Raw genomic sequence first — 20,134 nt, 5'->3', positions numbered from 1 at the left:
ATAAAGTATAGGTGAGCAATTAATTAGACACACAGGGCTTTGTCCTGATACCAGCAGGCTGGTAAGTACTGTTGGATAAATTCCCCCAAATGAAGTGGCCAGCCCCTGAGAAAAGGCCTTCCTAGCACTCCCTGACTGCTGTTTTCTTTACTGATGAAAGACTCTCTCTCTCTCTGTGCAACCAACCCGAACCCTGGCAGCTCAGCTTCAGCAGAAGAGCCAGGGGAAGCCCCGAGGCAGCTAAGTTCTGCACCACTGCCACTTCCAGCCTGGGCTTCAGACTTGAGAGACAAATGATGGGGAAGAAGAAGCTCTGCTGTTAACGAAATCCCAGCTTCTGGGGCAGGTGTGGGAGGTGGGTCTGGCACCGGCACCACCTACGACGAGCGGAAACCTAATTATGCTGCGACACCCCTGTGAAACGCGGTGTGACACCGCTCCACGGTGAAGGGACAGGCAGTGGGGGACAGGGTGTGGACAGAACCTCTGGTTGTCTGGAGGAGCTGTGGGCAGCTGCGAGAGGCTCTCCTTTGGAAAGTCCCCGTTCCCTCTCCTACGGGCCTTTTCTTGGGAGGAACAGATGCATCTGCTCACCATGGCTTTCACATTTCATTTGGTTCTGAAACGAAGTGGGGGACAAGTGGCTTCGGAATTGAACACCCTCATTTAAGCTCCAAACAAGCTGAGTGACTTCTACCCCACGAGGCCCAAAGGAAAACGGATAATGAAATGAAGTCACTCCTTGCTGTGAAACCAACGTGGGTACATTTATGCAGTTGCTTTTATTTATTCAACTCTAAAGATTGTGGCGATTTTTTGATGGGTAACACCTTAGATTAACACTAATATTGCTATAAATTTGGTTCAGGGTCCGAACAGGAATCAGGAAGGAGGGAGAACAACAACAAAAAGTTTCAAACACTAAAACAGAGAAAGACTTTTTTTCCCTTTAATAAAATGCTACTTTCCCACAGACTTCCCTAGACTGGTTTGGAGTCTCAGTTCTAGGAAACAAGGCTTGGGCGTTTGGAAAAAAATGCAGGTTAAGCCACGGCGCCAAGCAAGAGACTGAAACCCCACTCTGAGTGTCCATCTGAGGCGTGTTCTGGGAGCAGAGGCAGATTCTCAAGTGTTTCCTAGTGTTCTTTCCTTTCCACCAACCAATTCCCCTTCTCTGGCTAATTTAGGGCAGGACTCAATCCCCTCACTGCCTCTCCTGGTTACCCTGCTATTTCCAGGGAACCAGGCAGGTATGTCTGGCTTCTGCTTAGACTGGAAAGGCAGCAAGACCAACTCCGAGCCACCTCCTGAAGCCTGAGCAGCAGGGGTGGCAGAGGAAGGCCTCCTCAGGCACTGGAAAGGCCTGGGGCTCTGGGGGGAACCCCGCTGACCCTTGGGAAACCTGGCAACAGTTGCCTGTGATCCCTGGTGGAAATGACCAATCAGAATCAATCCCTATCACTGGGAAAGGTCAAGGGCAAAAACAGCTTCCCTTCCAAAAGAAAACGAGAGAAGAAACCAAAATGTTTAGAATGGCGTAAAAAGTGATATGCGTAAACTTCTTTTTGTTATTAAATCTAACTATAAGTTCCTAGAGTCCAGTTACCAAGTTGAATTGTGTGGGATGGAGGAGAGAGCCCAGGCGGAATTTCCCTCAAGAGTTCACGGTTTCGGGCTGCGAGGTCCTGGGTTTGCGCTGGGGCAGCCCCTTTTTGAACGAGGGCTTGGGTGGGCCGGGCTCCGTGCTGGCTCCAGTTCCATTGGTCCCTGCGGGGTGAGCCTGGCCCCGTTCACTAATGTTGCCTGGTGCCTGGGATGGAACACTCTGGTACCTGGAACCAGATGAATACCAGGAGCTATTTCTATAACGACCTGCGCTGTCATGGCGCCCTTGGTTCGTGGGGTCACTGGACTTTGGGCCTTGTGGCCTGTAGCCTTGTCCTCCTCGTCGGTTCCCCGGCAATACCTAAGGATGAAAGGAGACAGTGTTCAGGGCTCTGTGGCCTTCGGGCACCCAGTTTGTTCCAGTTCAGTTTACAGGAGTCTTCTGAAAGCCTAATAGTGCCACCCCATGCTAGGGACTCGGTTCTCTCTTAAGACCTAGGGAATGTGGTCTGCGAGTCCAACCTGGACACTACCTCAGAGTTAAGCCATCTCCCACTGCCTTCCGCCCTGCCTCGGCCCCTTGCCACTGAAGCAGAGTTCACTTTTCCTTAGCTGGGCAGAGGAAGAAAGCCAGCAGGAAGAAAGAGCATTCTCTGGGGTTGTTACGTGACCTCAACTGGACAAGGATCTTATGCCATGTCTGAATTTTGCAGCTCATGAGTCATTTGTAAAAAAAAGGGACATCTGGAATCATAAAATAAACGTCACAATGATCTACTCGGCTACAGATCCCGAACCAGAGACTACATCACGCTGCTGTGACATTTAACCCACCTTTCACATGACAACTCAGAAAGCTCAGGGCACAGGATTTTACTTTTGTCCTCCAATCCCAGTATGATACCCGTCGGAAGATTTACCGACAGCACTGCCTTGGCTGGCTCTCTGCCTCTCCCTCGAACCAAGGAGAAAAGAAACAACGGGCTGTGCGTCCACTTTCTGGTTCCATGCTGTGCTTCTCGGGAGCTGCTGCCTCAGATCCACGCTGGTGAACCTGCCCCTTCGGTGTTGTCTACCTCGAGATGGGTGTCTGGCTCCCTGTGTGACCAATTACCAGGCAATGCTACCTACAGCAGCCAGGATCACTGCCAGCATCAGAAAGTCAGCGTCTTGGCAACGGGAAATCTAAACTGGCTGGTGGTTTGGAACATACACACCCAGTGCTTTCTCTGGAACCAACTGAGGCTGGAGGGACACAAAAGAGGTGTGGACTGGGCTTAAAGAGAGGAAGGCAGTGTCCTGAGCTGTCGCCCTTTAAACTGGGACAAGCTAGCAGCTTTTCTTCCTAAGAGCTTTTCTTACCTCTCGATGAGGCTGGTAGGGCCGGCCACTGGAGTCTGCGGTGGCTGCGGGAGTCTCTCCCGGTGCTGAGCTTTTCTTGTTAGCACTTGTAAGGCTGGGAGCAGAGGCACAGGTGGAAGAGGAAGCAGCAGAGGCATCACATGGGTTACTCAAAGACACGGAGGCAACTGAGCTACATCGAGATCTGGTTGAATAGCTGTTCTTTGGATGGGACACTGAGGCAGAAATATGAGAAATGTGGTCACGTGATGGAAGAGTATGAGCCTTTTCCCTCTTTCTCCATTTGATAATGAGCAATTAAAGTTAAAGAACTGTCTACTTGAGTTCTCTTGTGGCGCAGCAGGTTAAGGATCCTGTGTTGTCATTGCAGTGGCTCAGATAACTGCTGTGGCATGGGTTTGACCCCTGGGCCCGGGAACTTTCACGTTTTGGGTGCAGCCAAAACACACAAGCCTCCCTGTTGTGGCTCAGCAGGTTAAGGACCCAACTAGTAGTATCCATGAGGATGTGGGTTTGATCCCTGGCCTCATTCAGGTGGTTAAGGATCAGGTATTGCTGTAGCTCTGGTGTAGGCTTGCAGCTGCAGCTCTGATTTAACCCCTAGCCTGGGAACTTCCATATGCAGCAGGTGTAGCCCTAAAAAGAAAACCAAAAACCAAAAACCCACAAACCAAAAAATAGGTGTCTACTTGAGTATTTGTAAAGCTAAGCTTATAAAACGGTAACAGTTAGGAGGATCTCCCTTCTGCCCTCTTCCTCCACTCCTGCCCAATCCCCACTGCTTCGTCGAGGAACGCGGAGAAACAGGAGGACAGTGTGAGACCGCAGTGGTTCATCCCCCCACCCACTAATGACTTCTTGGCGTTTCCTACCACCTAAACTCCTGGCTATGGCTCCGGTGGCTGACTAAGCCCAGGAACAATAGTATGGGCCATATGTTCGGTTTCCTATGCGAGGAACATTCCAAAGTACAGACTTTGCAAGGAAAGAAAAAACTAAATAAAACGCTAAATCCTTTTAAAAAAAATTGTATGATGCAAGATGAGTTAAATATGAACAGATCTAGTCTCTACACAAATATGTATCTTCCCAAGGCTCTTGCTGCAAAAATAACTCCAAATTCAAATATATTAATATTTTCAGTTCAAATTTTGTCAGAATTCAATCGTTTAAAACTACTCGCTAGATTTTTTTTTCCTTGGCTTTCAGCCCGGGCTAATGCTGAGTTCACAATCCCTGCCTTACGTCCAACATTTCACTTTGGCACCGAGGCAGGAAGAACAGAGAAGCTGAGCTCCGGGCTTGGTTTTGAAAGGTGTGTCACTACAAGCTCACACTTTAGAGGGACTCCCCCCCGCCACCGCCACCCCCTGGTCTATTAAGTGCCAGGAAAAGCAGGCACTGCTATCCCATTGTGGAGAGGAATAAAATGAGGGGCCAAGAGGGGAGTGCAGAGGCAAAGATTCCAACCTGGTCGGACTCCAGGGCCACAAGCTCTTTATGCTATGTATAGAGGTGCCCAACACCTCTCAGCTAAGCAGAAAACGATGAAAAAACATGACCGCAAATTTAGGGAGCTGGAAAATACCCACCCTCAGAGCGCAAAGCGTCTGTGTCCCCTGACTTGTTAAGTATCTCAGAGTTCCTTCTCATAAAAACAAGCAAACAAACCAACCCAAACCCAAGAGGCACTAGGCAGAATCAGTGGAGAAGCCCATTTTCAGCCGCTAGTGAGTGGAGGGTGGTCGTCTCATCACTGTCTCTGGTGCCCGGCATCCCTCACCATCTCACCTTGTCCAAATGAATCAATGTTCTTCTTTAGGGTCTCTACATCACAGGTGAATCGGGCCACTCGTCCCAGATCCTCGTCATATTTGCGTTCACTAACAAAGTGCTGGAGAAACGACAAAGAAAAGCCTCCGGGTGAAACAAACAGCAGACATGGACCTATAGCTTGCTGTAGACAGAGGTAAAAGAATTACCTTACTGTCTTTTTTTTTTGCATTCACAGGTCACTAAATGGCCATCATATTATCACTGCTGGGTGAATGACAAAATCCAGCCATTTTCTTTCTTTTTTTTTTTTTTTTCCTTTTTACGGTCACACCTGCAGCATATAGAAGTTCCCAGGCTAGGGGTTGACTTGGAGCTACAGCTGCAGGCCTACACCACAGCTTGTGGCAACGTTGGATCCTTACCCACTGAGCAAGGTCAGGGAGTGAACTTGGAACCTCACAGACACTATGTCAGGTTCCTAACCCGAGCCACAGCAGAAACTCCTCAGTCATTTTCTTTAAGAGCCCAAAGATAAATCCATTAGGGAGCTTCATGAAATGCCACACGACAGTTACAAGGTAAATCAAGAGACACTGTGGGGAAAGGAGAAGGAGTTCCTGGTGGAGGCCATCCGTCTCCCTACTGCTGGCTACTCTTCACCTTGTTCCATTTTATACAGAGGCGGAGGCAGCAAAAGTGCTCGGAAGTTACAACAATGATTCCATTTAAATAGATGGTTTGATGTTCTTTAATAGGAACTTCCTTAGGAAACCCAATTCATCTCTTTATAAAGTAGGATTTGTTGGTCTTTGAAATAGGAGCAATTTCTTGAGATGGAAAATCATTCATGTGAAAAGTCAACTTTGCAAATGAGAAGAGTTTGTGCTGCAAGGAATTTAATCCTTTTAAGCAGACTGAGCTGAGAAGTAACCAACCCCTTGGGTCAAAACTAACTGTATTATAGAAATAGTGGGACCAGAAACATGTCAGGAATAAAGTGCTTCTGGGGGTCTACGTCAATAAACCATTTCTAAGGTAGCCTGAAATCATTTGTTCAGATGAAAAGGAGAGTGAAAAAGAAAAGTTAAAGGCCTAGATATAATTTAGAAGAACTGAACTCCCCAGAGCAGTCCTAGAGGACTGGGGGTGGCCTAATTCCACTTTAGATGTTCAAGGGGTAGAATCAAAAGCATCAGAATCCTTGCAATACATCTAGAAGCAACAAATGGGAGAGGAGAAATAAAAATCACCTCTAGGCCTTGAAGCCCTAAAGCTTCAGAGTATATTGTGGTTTAGGAACCTCTGTAACAAAGCCTTCAGACGTGTAATATCAGTCTGAGATTAATTCTGAAACAAATTCTAGGGTTTGCTGAGCCAAAGACATAATAGGAATGACGGAAATAAGATGATCTGGAAATAAGACATTTAAATTGCACAGCACCCACTTCAGTACACTGAAAACGTGGAGAGAACCAGATCCTTAGTCAGCCTGCAGAAATATTTCTAGCAGCTCTTCAACCACGTGGGCAGGGAACAGATGAAGCCTCTGAGAGCCAGGATTCTTATCTAATTCCAAAGGGGTTTCCGGCTTCTCCCGGATCACTGAATGAGACTGACTGGCATCAACGAGAGGAAGACTTTCTATAACATTGAGCAACAGTCTTTGGTTAATCAGAAAATGGTCATTTTAAACGTGGTTGTTTGTTTCACTATTTCTCCCCAGTAGAGCCTAGGGGAAGGGGTGGTGGGGTGACGCAGCAAAGGTTTGTGTGCCGGACAGGCTCAGGCTGGTAATCGGTAACTGGAGGGTCTCAGATGAACTTCCCTCTCTGCTTTTATTTTGCAAAGGTTGTTATGCAGCCTCCCCAGCAGTACGTACTCCTCTTAAATATGACAATCGTCTCACATGTTCAGGAAGAGCAGAGTTAGGACTCAGGAGGACAGAAGGCCAACTCCTCTGGTTCTAAGCTCATGGTTGAGAAACAATTCGTTAGAATGATAGTGTCCGCATTACCCGTGAAAACAACCCAACTTCTCTTGGTTTCCTATGCTCAGAAACACTTTTTTGTTTGTTTGGTTTTGGTTTTTTTGGCTGTGCCCATGGCGTACAAAAGTTCCTAGGCCAGGAGTCGAACCCTTGCCACAGTAGTGACAATGCTGGATCCTTAAGCCACTGAACCACCAGAGAATTCCAGAAACACTGTCCCAAATGTCTGAATGTGGAGCCCAAGTCATCTTTATAGATTACAATATAATCAAGATCTCAAACTGCTCTTTTTTCTCTTATAAAACCGGAAGTGACCAACTATTTAAATATCTACCAAACACCTCGATGTGCTAAGGCCCTGGGCTAGGGCACGGGAGGTACAGCCGTTCCCATCACTATAAAGTTCCCTACCTAGTCGGGAAGAAAGGGTAAGCAAATGCACATAAAATCAGCCGTGTGTTGGCAGAGCCTCCTTCCCTGCCCGCGTGCATCTCTTACAAACATCCTGTCTTAATAAATCTATTTCCTGCCTATCGAAAAAAATTATACATGTGCTAGGAAGGCACAGAACAGAGATGTCAGGCAAGTCAGGAAGGACGAGGAGGTGAGGAGCAAGGTGTGTGCTGGGGCAGGGGAGGGAAAAAAAGAACGTTTCAGACAAATGGAAAAGTGTGCGGAGCAGCAGCCCTAACAGGAGGGGACAGGGTATGTTTGCGGGAAGCAGAGCTAGTCTGGCTGGAACACAGGGACTGAGGGGGAGGAAGGAGGGCAGCCGAGCGAGACCAGGCAGAGCCCTACAGGCTGTCCTCAGAGCAATGGGAAGTGTGAAGCAGGTCCTGCAGGGAACAATAGGAAGGGGTGAGGCGGGCAGGGCGGCGGCGAAGTGCAGGAGTGGGATGGGTTAGGAGGCTATTTCAGGAGTCCAAGCAGGAGATCACAGGAGCTTGATCACGCCGGTGGTGGTGGAGAGAAAGAGAAAAGGTCAGATCTGAGCTTTCGAAGAAGGTCACGTGGACAGGGTCTGCGGAAAGATGTAACTGTGGGCAAAGGAGAAACTTCCTGAGGTTTCCAGCTGGGGCACTGGAGAGATGACAGGACCACCCACAGAGAAAGGGAGCCCGGAAAAGGGCCAGGTCTGGGGAGAGAGGATCATGAGTTCAATCTATCAGACCTGGCCATGAATTATGGAGGTTTGCTCCTGTAGTCCCCGAGGGCAAGAAGAAAGGCAGAAAAGAGAAGGAAGTTTTACCTTGATATCGGCTCTGAGCTCAACCAACTGCTCCTCTGACATGCGCACAGCCACATCGGTCATCTTCTTCAGAAGCTCGGCCTTCTTTTGACGGCTGAGCAAAATTTCCACTGTAGAGGAAAGGGGAATATGACTTTTAGGTTCTGCTAAATAGGACAAAGAAGAACTGGCAGTGTAGGCCTCGCAGTAAGCAACTGGACAGCCAAAGGCTTGGCTGCCCACCCATCCCGAGAGTGAAAATACCAAAGGTCCCGCTTCCACCCTCTTGAGGGACTCCGAAGGCACTTAGATGGTAAACACTTTTTATGAGTCATAAAGACTCACAAGTCATTTGTCATGTCTCTTCTTCCTCTTCCCAGTTAAAAATTTTTTATCAAGAAGCACATACATAAAAAATAAGCGCAAGGTAAACAATTCATCTAGAATAAATGGGTATCAAATGAAAAAAACTGTCTCTCCTACTTCTGCCTTTGTGGTCCCCTCTGCAGAGGAAGCCACTGTTAACAACTTCTTATGTAGACTTCCCAGCATATTCTCTACATATACATCTCTCTCTCTCTCTCCCCTCCTCACAAACGGTCCTTCCTTTACCTTCGCTATTTTAACCTAATATATCGTGAAGTTCATTCCTTATCACTACATTAGATGCCCCTCACTGTTGAAGAGCCACCTAGTATCCTCCTATGCAGATACACCACAACTGTTTAACCGAGTTCCCAAATGATGGATGTTTAGACCGTTTACAGCCTTTTGAGAAGCATCTTCTTTGGCTCTGCCCTCAGATGCGTAACTCTAATTTGGCCACAGATACCAGACAATAAAAGAATCTCTTAGAGTAGAGAGCCAGGGGCTACAGGGGACAATGGGCAAAAGACATCCTCCCAGCAAGCAGAGCTAGGGGCTGCCAGATGAAACCAAGGAGTTTTCTCTACCTCTGGGGCAGGGACTCTACTCTTCCTGCCCAATAAGATTTGATCTCTGCTTTTCCAAATGGGAATTTTTACTGTAATTATCCTCTCCTTTATCTACCTATGTAATACTGGAGGAGTGGGGGGGGTGGTGTCTAATTTTCTTTCAGTTCATGGGACCCCAGACCACAGGACACCACAGCCAGACCTGTTAGAAGACCTGAAATTACCCAGAAGTCTTAGCTGAATATCCAGACTAGAGGAGACTGTGGAGGTGTTGCCACTGAGGAGCAGGCGAAGATGTTCTCATTTAGGGAGAAAACCGACTGCGGGGTAGCTGAGGGGTGGACTGTAGCAAAGACCGTTAGTGACTGAATAAACATTCTCCTCTGTCAGAAGTCTGATGTTGTTGGGTATCAATGTTCTTAGGTTAAAAAACCTACATCTCCGGGTTTTGCTACATCTAAGAGAGTCGTGCTATAGTCTGTCGGGTGCGATCTAAGCAGAACTCACAGAGTGAAGCTTACTAGAAAGCTCTCTAAAGGAGTCTCAGCCGCATGTAACATTTTGCCCCTCCTTGACTGGAGCCGTAGGACAGGCCTTTTGACCGTAAGCACACAGTAAGGATGGCTGGGAGGAGGCTAGAGAAGCCTGGGCGCCTCAGACCGTTATGGGGATGCCCTGCAGCCCTGGACTGCTGACCTCTGGACCTTTCACTTCATGAGCGAAAAAGAAACTCATGGGGTTCCCGTCGTGGCTCAGCGGTGGTTAACAAACCCGACTAGCATTCATGGGGATACAGATCCGGTCCCTGGCCTTGCTCAGTGGGTTGAAGGATCTAGCAATGCTGTGAGCTGTGGTGAAGGTTACAGATGTGGCTCGGAACTTACGTCACTGTGGCTGTGGCGAAGGCCGGCAGCTACAGCTCCAATTCGACCCCTAAAGTGGGACTCTACATATGCCAAGGGTGCGGCCCCAAAAGAGACAAAAGACAAAAGAAAAAAAGAAAAAGAAAAAGAAACTCATTTATTTAGGCCATTCTGTTGCATGCAAACTCAATTCCTAACTCTTACATATAGAATCCTGTAACCTACCGAGGAATTAGCCAAAATTATGTTAGAAAAAAACCCCAGATTTTTCAAAGAGCTACATCAAGTGTTTCAGAGAGCTGAATGCCTGGCAAGTTCACTCGGCCTCACTGCCACATATATGCTACCATGGGCTGCCCGTACCCAAGGCAGGTTCATTGATAAGGGTGCACTTTCCCAGTAAGTTAGGAACAGACACATAAAGTTTCCCTACACAAAGGCCCAACAAATACAAATGATCTGCTGGTCTGACTCCCAAGATTAAACCTATATGCTCTTTGTATCAAAGTCACTTTCTCTCAGCTCCAGCATTCTAGGATTCTAAAATAAAATTATAATCTCAAGTTAGAGAAAATGCATTGAGTAAAGATTTCTATACATATCTGGTAACTCTGAGGACCTTATATGACTCTGGACAAACCACATTTTCCCAAGGCACTAGTTTCTTCCTTTATGAAATGAAAATAATAAAATCGGAAAACCTAACTCCCATAAGATTGATGTTAAGATCGTGTATGAAAGAGGGTGAAAAACTCTAAACTCTGAAGTGCTATGAACATATAATTAGTAAAGACAGAATGCGTAAAAAAGAAACACTTTCTTGATACAGTTGATAAACGAGTAATTGCATTAATGTGATTGAGAGCTAGGATATTTAGCATGGGAGAAAGGAGATACTGATATAAAATTGATGAATGTAAGTAAAACTCCGTAGCTCTGAATTTGATTAAGGTTAGAATTGGTAATTGTTTGAAGCTGGATGCTGGGGGCTAATTATATTAGCCTCTCTATTTGGGCTGTGTTCAAAATTTTCCATAAGAGAAGTATTTTAAAAAGCACCTTTTTCTCACTATTAAGGAGTCTATCTTCTTACTGATTTTATTTTTCTCTGAAACTTCACCTTCAAAAAGAGAACACAGAATTCCTGCCATGGCATGGTCGCTTAAGAATCTGAGTGCAGTGCCTTGGCTCTCTGAGGAGGTGCAGGTTTGATCCCTCGCCTGGCGCAGTGGGTTAAAGGATCCGGCGTTGCCACAGCCACTGAGCACGTTGCAGCTGCGGCTAATATTCAATCCCTGGACCAGGGAACTTCCATATGCCACATGTGTAGCCATAAAAAAGAAAAAGGGGAGAAGGAGAGAGAGAACACATAGGTATAAGAATGGACTGAAGCGCTCACTAGAAATTTCAGGATAGGGGAGTTCCTGGTGGCCTAGTGGTTGGGATTCAGTGCTTTCATCGCTGCAGCCCAGGGTTCAATCCCTGGTCTGGGAACTGAGATTCCACATCAAGCCACTGGACACTGTGGCCAAAAAAAAAAAAAAAAAAAAAAAAAAAAGAACAAAAGAAATTTCAGGAAAAAAAAGAAAGAAATTTCAATTTAAATGAAATCTCACCTCTGAAAAACAGTGGTTAGCACCTTTGCTATGTATTCAATAATTAATTAAAATGGATCAAAACTGAACTCAGCTTCAAAGCTGCCTCCTCTGGCCCGTGACCACAGACACAAATGATTTAATTGTAAGTCATCGTCTCAACCTATTTACATTCTCACCAGCTCGAGAGCAGGTTAAAAGAAACAATTTCCCTCCTTACGAATCTGGCATTCAATGCATGAAAGTAAAAACTGTTGAAAAGCCTCAAATCAATGCCATTGCACGAGGTACAGTTGACATTTCCTTCTTTCATATAGGTGTCTATCTTTAACCTAACCCTTTTAGCTGAAACGACCAAAAAAACCGATCCTTGATTCTTCCGTATAAAACACCACAAATGATCTCAGTTAGACTATTCCCCCAGAATCTATTTTAGTATGCTTTCAAAGAACCCTAGTCATGGGTCTCCTGAATCCTCAGTTAATTGACTTTCTCCCTACCCAATAACAGATACTGAATGAAGTTTCTGCAAACCGAGAAAACACAGTTCCAAGAGAGGTAACGACAGGAATGTATATACTAATTGTAGGCAATCTGGTGAAATCTCCTCTGATTATGCCAAAGGTTTTTTTCCCCCAAGTAGAAAAAGACCCAATGAAATTGTTCCATTACTGGAGGAAAAAACAAAATAAAACCCAGGCACCTGCAAGATACTTTACTTCCCTATGTTGGTGGAAGATGCCATGATGTAGTCTCTTAAACACTGATTCTATATTCAAAATATTAAAATTTGGAAATACTGAAAAATAGGCTCTTATAAAGTTATATTCAAAATATAAAAATTTGGAAATATTGAAAAACAGGCTCTTGTTGTTTCACCTGAAAGGATTCATATGCCAGTACAGTACAACTGCTCAAGATTGTTTGAATTTATAAACTCTTTCTTTTTCCTTTCTTTTTTTTTTTTGGTCCCTTTAGGGCCACACCTGTGGCATATGGAGGTTCCTAGGCTAGGGGGATAGGAGCTATGCCACAGCCACAACAATGCCAGATCTGAGCTCCTCTGTGACCTATATACCACAGCTCACGGCAACACCAGATCCTTAACCCACTGAGCGAGGCCAGGGATCGAACCTGTGTCCTCATGGATTCTAGTGGGATTCATTTCCGCTGAGCCACAATGGGATCTCCAATATATAAACTATTATTGTGGCATTTATATTGAGCTTCTGCTATGGGGGTTGAGAGGCAGGTACTTATTTACTGGTAATAGCTTTAATAAAGATCAGTCTTACTTGCTTCAGCTTTCACTTTGTCCATTTCGGCCAGCAATGCTACTTCTCGATCCATTAAACTAGGAAGAGATGACAAAGGGAAAAAAGCTTTGATCAGAAACTCAAACAGAAAAATGGCACATTGTTAATAGTGGACAAGGACTTATAAGTCTGTTCACTAAAAGGATACAAAATAAACACTGTATACACCACAAGAAAATTCTCTCTCACCCTCAGCAAAGACTATTTTAAAAGATTCCAGTAAAGAAACCTAATTCCTTTTCATTTCTACATATCACAGTAAACCAGTAGCGAGACATCTAAGAGCTTAGAACCAGTAGGTGGCAGTAACAAGCTACAAAACCTTTCTTGGGGAGTGGCGCTAAAGCAGAAGTTCCTGTGGAAATTATGTATTTCTACATATGTGCTCACATATTTATTTTGAGTTTTGGTCTATAAAATCAGATAGCTTTGCTTCTAATGAATTTTTACCAGGCAATACCCATTCCGGGGCATGATCAATTTATCCACAACTAGGATTTGCAGATCTTCAACATTTTACCACAGTTATACTAAGTTCAATGGCACGTGAGAATGCAGAGTAGTTAAGACATATATATACTGTGCTGGTTTTGGGTAAACGTTTAATAGTAATCCAGAAAAGATGGAAACAAAGGTTTCTGGAAAGCTTTTCATAGAAAAAGAACACTAAATGGGCGGTTAGAATTTTCTCCACTGCAAATGTAAATGATTTATAAGCATGGGAAAGAAAGCTTTTCTACGTCCTTAAAAAAGAGCCCACCACCTTCAATGAACATAAAAGAGATAACAGGTTGCCCTGTATTCAACCTTTGGATGTCAATAATTTTCCTTCCCCTATCAGTTTTGCTTACTGGTGGCAAAGTGCAGCCCCCCCCAAACACCCACACTAAAATTTTAATACCTGTACAAACATGAAATGTAACTCTCTTCAAATCTGAACTCATTCTGCTTTCTCCTTTTGAATGGGAATATAACTACAGGGTTAATAAAAGTTCTACTCTTGTTTCTGGTTGTAAAACTAATCATATATACAGACACACGCACACACACACACACGTAATTCAATTTAACTCAATATCTAGTTACGTTAGCACAAAGTAGTTAATGTGGAGACTACGGGGTGAGATATACATAAGAGGCAGGGACATTTCCTCAAGGAGCAAAATCCTTTATAGTGAAGTGCTGGAGAACATAGTTTTGATAATCGTTATGCATGGTGTTAATACACAGACTCGTAACGAAACAAATTTGGTTGGCATATTAATTCCAAAGCACCAGATTAGAGAGAAGATATAACTATTGTGGGGTAGCAATACTTCGCTAAGAAAGCATTTCCCAAACCTTGGCCAATATTTTGCTCCAAGAACTCTAGCAGCATTTGGAATACCTAAAAGGCAAAACAAAAGCACATCTGAGACAGGAGCTGCCAGGCCTCGAGTTCAGCATTACCTCTCTTCTGCCGCTGAATCACCTTAAGATGCAGACACTGTCCACCAGATAGATGACAAATCTGTCTCTGACAAAGCTTGTAAAATATTTATTAAAAGACTTCAAGCAAACAAGAAAGCTTTTTGCTGCTTACAGTCTTTGAAAAGACTGTATGAAAATGCAGAATGTCACATGACACTTACAACAAGGAAACAAAGTCCTGCACCATCACAGACTTCCTTGCAGCAGTTGGAGCTAGTACCTTGTGATGGCACTTTTCCCCTGTAAGAAGGACTAGCACTCATTTACATAAATCTTGTCTCTTGAATAACTCACTGGTGATGATAAGCAATTCATAGACAGTGTGTGGACAACCATATGGGCACTCCAATTAAAAACTAGTTTATATTTTCATGCCAAAAACACTGAAAAGCAGTCAGCACCTCTACTTCTTTTTGTTGTTTGTCATGTTACCATCTATCGATAACATCTACTGAGAGATCCTGTGATGTCAGCTGAGCATTAAACAGAGGAATCTATTGGCTAACTGTTGGGATAGTTTCTCAGAGAAAAGCCTGATGAAGTTTTGTAATTTTTCATTAAATTTTTTACAAGTCTTTAAAATACGAAAATGAATAAATGTTGAAATATATGTAGTGTAAGTACCTGACAATTACCTTTTGGTTGCCACCATGCATTTCAAAGGTATTAATCTCAAATAAATAGACACCAGCTACACAACTAGTTAAACAGCCAGGCCACCCCACGTGTTAAGTTCCTTTTTTAGAAAGTCCTGGGCAACCTAGATAACTGACCACTTGAGTGACCCTGCTTTTCCTTCTTACATGTTAATTTTTGCTCTTATGTTTTTAAAATTTTAAAAAAAATTTTTTAGGATTTTACATGCCATTTAAAAAAAATTATTTATTTGTTCCCTTTTTGGCTGCCCCAGAGCATATGGAGTTCCCAGGCCAGTTATCAGATCCAAGCCATGGAGGCAACCCTAAGCCACAGCTGTGGCGACACCAGATCCTTAACCCACTGTGCCAGGCTAGGGATCAAACCTGCGTCCCAGTCTTCCCAAGACACTGCCGATCCTGTTGCACCACGGTGGGAACTCCTACACGTAATTTTTAATGTAAACTTCAAGTCAATATTATCATGTTCCACTTTACAAATAAGGGCACCGAGGCTTAGGTGGCAAGGGACATGCCCTAAACCACAGCTTCCATGAGGCAGAGCTGAGATCCACACCCAGGTCTTTTTTTTTTTTTTTTTTTCATCTTTTTGCCTTTTTTAGGGCTTCTCCCGTGGCATACGGAGGTTCCCAGGCTAGGGGTCTCATCGGAGCTGTAGCCGCACAGCAACGCAGGATCTGAGCCACATGTGTGACCCACACCACAGCTCATGGCAACACTGGATCCTTAACCCACCAAGCAAGGCCAGGGATCAAACCCGCAACCTCATGGTTCATAGTTGGATTCGTTAACCACTGAGCCAGGACAGGAACTCCAACGCCCAGATCTTTCAATTTTTTCTTTTTAAATTATAGTTGATTTACAATGCCGTGCCAATTTCTGCTGTACAGCAAAGTGACCCAGTCATATATATATATATGTATGTATATATGTATGTATACATTCCCTTTCTTATATTATCTTCCATCATGGTCTATCCCAAGAGACTATTTTTTTTTTTCTTTTTCGGCCACACTTGGGGCACATGGAAGTTCCTGGACCAGGGATGGAATCCAAATCACAGCTGTGACTTACGTCATAGCTGTGGCAATGCTGGATCTTTAAGCCACTGCACTAGGCCTGGGACTGAACCCACGCTGTCTCAGAGACAACGGTGGATCCTTAGCCCACTGTGCCACAGCAGGAACTCGCCGCTCCTACGTTTTAAATTCACTAACAAAGAATGAACCCACAAAACCTCAGGCACACCACCCTCTACCCCAATAAAGGCATGACCTCAGGTCTGTGTTCTCCTTAAGCACCCTTTGCTGTGTGGTTCCAGGCCTGCCAGGTATCCTCCAAGACTTGCAAGTAATAATTTTTTTCCCAGTTTCCTGTTGGTTGTTGCTGAGGTACATTTAGCAATCATAAGAACAAGGGCCAGTCCAGCCACAACACTGGCTCTTGGGAGATGGGGGGCTTGCCACAAGGAGCGCAGGACCCAGGTGAGTGCTCCCAGGCATTCCTAGCTGACAGCATCATTCAAGACAGGCTGAGATCAACACAAAACAACAGAACTTTCTTACTGAAAGTACATCTCATAATGTATGTACAATGTGTAGAAGAATGACTGTATTTTAGATAAGTAATGCTCAAGCATTTAGGGATGACGTGTCCTGATGTGGAAACTTCCAAATGGTTCCAGCAACACACACACAGCAAATACAATGATCCCTGTACTATGATCACTGCACTATTCCTCTGTGTATTTTGAAAGTTTTCATAATAACAAGTTGCAGACATATGTGCATCACAAAATAGAGAAGCTGAGAAGAGTTCAAAAGTGGAAAGCAAGCTAAGCATAAGATAAATGGCAGAAACATTTTTTAAAATCGAAAGTAGTAATTTACTATAATACAACTTTCTGACAATGAAGAAACTTAAGCTAAAGTTTTCCATTGGTTTCTAAGCTATACAGTAGTCCTGGTATGGATCTGTGGCCAAGCATTTCAAAAGTACCTGTGGTGTGAGGTAATAGTTGTTAGATCCATAACTACAAGCAGTGAGTCCCCTCAGAGAGTGCTGAGAGGCTCATTCAGAGTGCCACTTGCCGGCTCCAGTACCCGAGGGCACTAAATAAGCCTGCGACTGTTCAGTCACAGCTTTCCTGAATGGAAATACACCATGACGAGTATCTGATACACTGGCTTCTGAAACTGCTAATAAAATTCTGCTAAATATTGCTGGGACTCTGTTTAGAAAGACATCAGGTCTTATTAAGCCTGGGCCTTCTACAGCAATGTCTAAAGGGAGTCATGTGTGGACTAGGAAGGTGAAGATTAAAAAATAAAGGCAGAGATAACTGATAAGACATAAAAAAGGAAGCATGGTATAGTGGAAAAGCGTCACTTAATGCCAACTATGACGTTAGTCAAATTATCTTTTTCAGTGCCCATCTTTTCTCATCTAAAATGAGTACTAGGAGTTCCTGTTGTGGCGCAGTGGAAATGAACTCGACTAGTAACCATGAGATTGTGGGTTCAATCTCTGGCCTCGCTCAGTGGGTTAAGGCTCCGGCATTGCTGTGAGCTGTGGTGTAGGTCACAGATGTGGCTCAGATCCCACATTGCTGTGGCTGTGGTGAAGGCCGGCAGCTGCAGCTCCAATTTGACCCCTAGCCTGGGAACCTCCGTGTGTCATGGGTATGGCCCTAAAAAGACAAAAGACAAAAAAATAAATATCATAAATGATATTACTATATAAATTAGAGATATTGTACACAAAAGCTTCTGACATACAATAATATCTCATTAAACAGAAGCAGCAATTATTTTCATTTCTGTCCTCATCTTGATTTCTCAGTCTCAGCTGAATGCTTATTTAGTACAACAAATAAAACAGCCTCACATTACTCTGGTAAATCATTATACATTTCAGATCCACTGTCTAGACATTCTTTTTTTTTTTTTTTTTTTTGTCTTTTTGGCATTTCTTGGGCTGCTCCCGCGGCATATGGAGGTTCCCAGGCTAGGGGTCTAATCGGAGCTGTAGCCACCAGCCTATGCCAGGGCCACAGCAACACAGGATCCAAGCCGAGTCTGCAACTACACCACAGCTCACGGCAACACCAGATCCTTAACCTACTGAGTGAGGCTAGGGATCGAACCTGCAGCCTCCTGGATACTAGTCGGATTTGTTTCCGCTGTGCCACGATGGGAACTCCCAAGAAGTCTTTTCTAATTGATCCCTTCCACAGTAACATTCCTCTTAATCTTCACAACAAAGATCTGACCTGAATGGGAATGTAAACTGGTGCAGCCACTACGGAAAAAGAGTATGGTGGTGCCTTAAAAAACTAAAATTAGAGTTGTGATATGATCTAGCAATCCCACTCCTGGCATATATCTGGAGAAAAATCTGTTTCAAAAAGATACATGCACTGCAATGTTCAAAGCAGCATTATTTACAATAGCCAAGACATGGAAGCAACCTAAATGTCCATCAATAGATGAATGGAAAAAGAAGATATGGTGCATATATACAATGGAATATTACTCATCCATAAAAAAGAATGAAATAACGCCATTTGCAGCAACATGAATGGACTCAGAGATTATCATACTGAGTGAAGTGAGATAGAGAGAAACAAATATGTCATCACTTTTATGTGGAAATCTAAAATATCATACAAATGAATTTATTTACAAAACAGAAACAGACTCACAGACATAGAAAACAAACTTTTGGTTATCAAAGGGGAAAGAGGGTAGGGGAGGAATAAATTAGGAGTTTGAGATTAGCAGATTCAAACTACTATATATAAAATAGATCAACAACAATGTCCTACAATGTCCTACTCTATAAGCACAGGGAACTATATTCAATATCCTATAACAAACATATGGAAAATAATCTGAAAAGAATATATATATACATAACTAAATCCCTTTGCTGTACACCAGAAACTAATACAACACTGTAAATCACTATACTTCAGTTAAATAGATAGAACTGACCTGAAGAATATCTGACTGACACATCACTCCAAATTGTGACTTAAAAAGAATGATTTAGGAGTTCCCATGGTGGTGCAGTGGAGATGAATCTGACTAGGAACCATGAGGTTTCAGGTTGATCCCTGGCCTCACGCAGGGGCTTAAGGATCTGGCATTGCCATGAGCTGTGTTGGAGGTTGCAGACGTGGCTTGGATCCTGTGTTGTGGCTCTGGCGTAGGGTGGCAGCAACAGCTCCGATTAGACCCCTAGCCTGGGAACCTCCATATGCCACAGATGTGGCCCTAAAAAGGACAAAACACAAAAAAATAGAAAAGAAAAGAAAAAAAGAATGATTCAGGCCCTTCTGAATTACAAAATAAAAAGAACACTGAATATCTGGATGGAATGTTCCTTTATTTATTTATTTATTTATTTATTTACCTTTTGTCTTTTTAGGGCAGCACCTGCGGCACAACCTCATGTTTCTTAGTCGGATTCGTTTCCCCTGAACCATGACGGGAACTCCCGAATATTCCTTCTTATAGTTCTATCTTATTGAACTAAAATACTTTTAAAGGTTTTCATAGGCTCAATCAAAATCCTGGTGATCCCCATACTAACTCTATTCCATAACATCTGAATTCCTTAGTCCCTAAATTCTCCTATAGAGGGGTTTCTCTGTACACCGCCCTTATGCTGAGGAGGAAACAATGTATTGATATGTATCAAGAGTCTCCATCCTTCTTCTCAACGCTTAGTGGGGAAGTGAGCCATCTATGATGGGTTTGATGAAGATCACAGTTTACTGGGAGTCAGAATACGTAGACTCAGATATTGAGTCTGCAACTTATGATATCAGGTTAGGCAAATGGCTTAATTAGCCTAAGACTCAAATTCACTTTAACAGTAAAGCAAAATTAAAAATTTCTACTTCACAGGACGGAGATCCAGATGCATAAGCCAGACAATATGGTTGAACATGTTTGGTACTGTAAAGTAATCTTGGTAATTAGTTATTTTCACAAATGGTTAAAGAATTAGAATTCTAAATCAAGAACATCAAGAATCATGGAGGCAAGTACTAGTAGAAATATGCTATCAATGTACTATGCAAAAAAGGAAGAATAATTTTAAAACTCCTGAGTGCAATGTACCCTTTTGGATAACACATCATTGCAGTAGCCCATTCCTTCATTTCTATGTGTTTTAGGTATTTTTTTTCAACATCATCTTTTTATTTTATTTATTTATTTATTTATTTATTTATTGGTCTTTTTGCTATTTCTTTGGGCCGCTCCTGCGGCATATGGAGGTTCCCAGGCTAGGGGTCAAATCGGAGCTGTAGCCGCCAGCCTACACCAGAGCC

The 20,134-nt window shown here is 43.7% G+C and overlaps 1 protein-coding gene across 3 annotated transcripts in view; it reads right to left on the bottom strand.

The window, feature by feature from the left end:
• Positions 1-763: 763 nt before the first annotated feature.
• The window catches only part of SPATS2 (spermatogenesis associated serine rich 2), a 137,323-nt gene continuing 117,952 nt past the window's right edge, over positions 764-20,134 (bottom strand). For 2 of the 3 annotated variants that reach the window (XM_021091602.2, XM_013988258.3), the window contains exons 9-13: positions 12,647-12,705; positions 7,980-8,089; positions 4,759-4,861; positions 2,968-3,182; positions 764-1,966 (exon numbers count right to left, since the gene is read on the bottom strand). In XM_021091602.2, the coding sequence (XP_020947261.1) occupies positions 1,655-1,966; positions 2,968-3,182; positions 4,759-4,861; positions 7,980-8,089; positions 12,647-12,705 (799 nt within the window). In that variant the 3' untranslated portion in view covers positions 764-1,654. Of the gene's footprint in view, positions 1,967-2,967; positions 3,183-4,758; positions 4,862-7,979; positions 8,090-12,646; positions 12,706-14,008; positions 14,055-20,134 lie in introns of all 3 variants that reach the window. The other variant, XR_014803175.1, reaches the window with a different exon arrangement.

Source organism: Sus scrofa, chromosome 5 (genome assembly GCF_054392235.1).
Source record: "Sus scrofa isolate SSC_HxYL_T2T_F1_AM1 chromosome 5, Sscrofa_HxYL_maternal_Yorkshire_Landrace_v2.0, whole genome shotgun sequence".
NCBI classification, from domain to species: Eukaryota; Metazoa; Chordata; class Mammalia; order Artiodactyla; family Suidae; genus Sus; species Sus scrofa.
The sequence above is the reverse complement of the archived record's forward strand: the minus strand, read 5'-3'. Positions and strand labels throughout refer to the sequence as shown.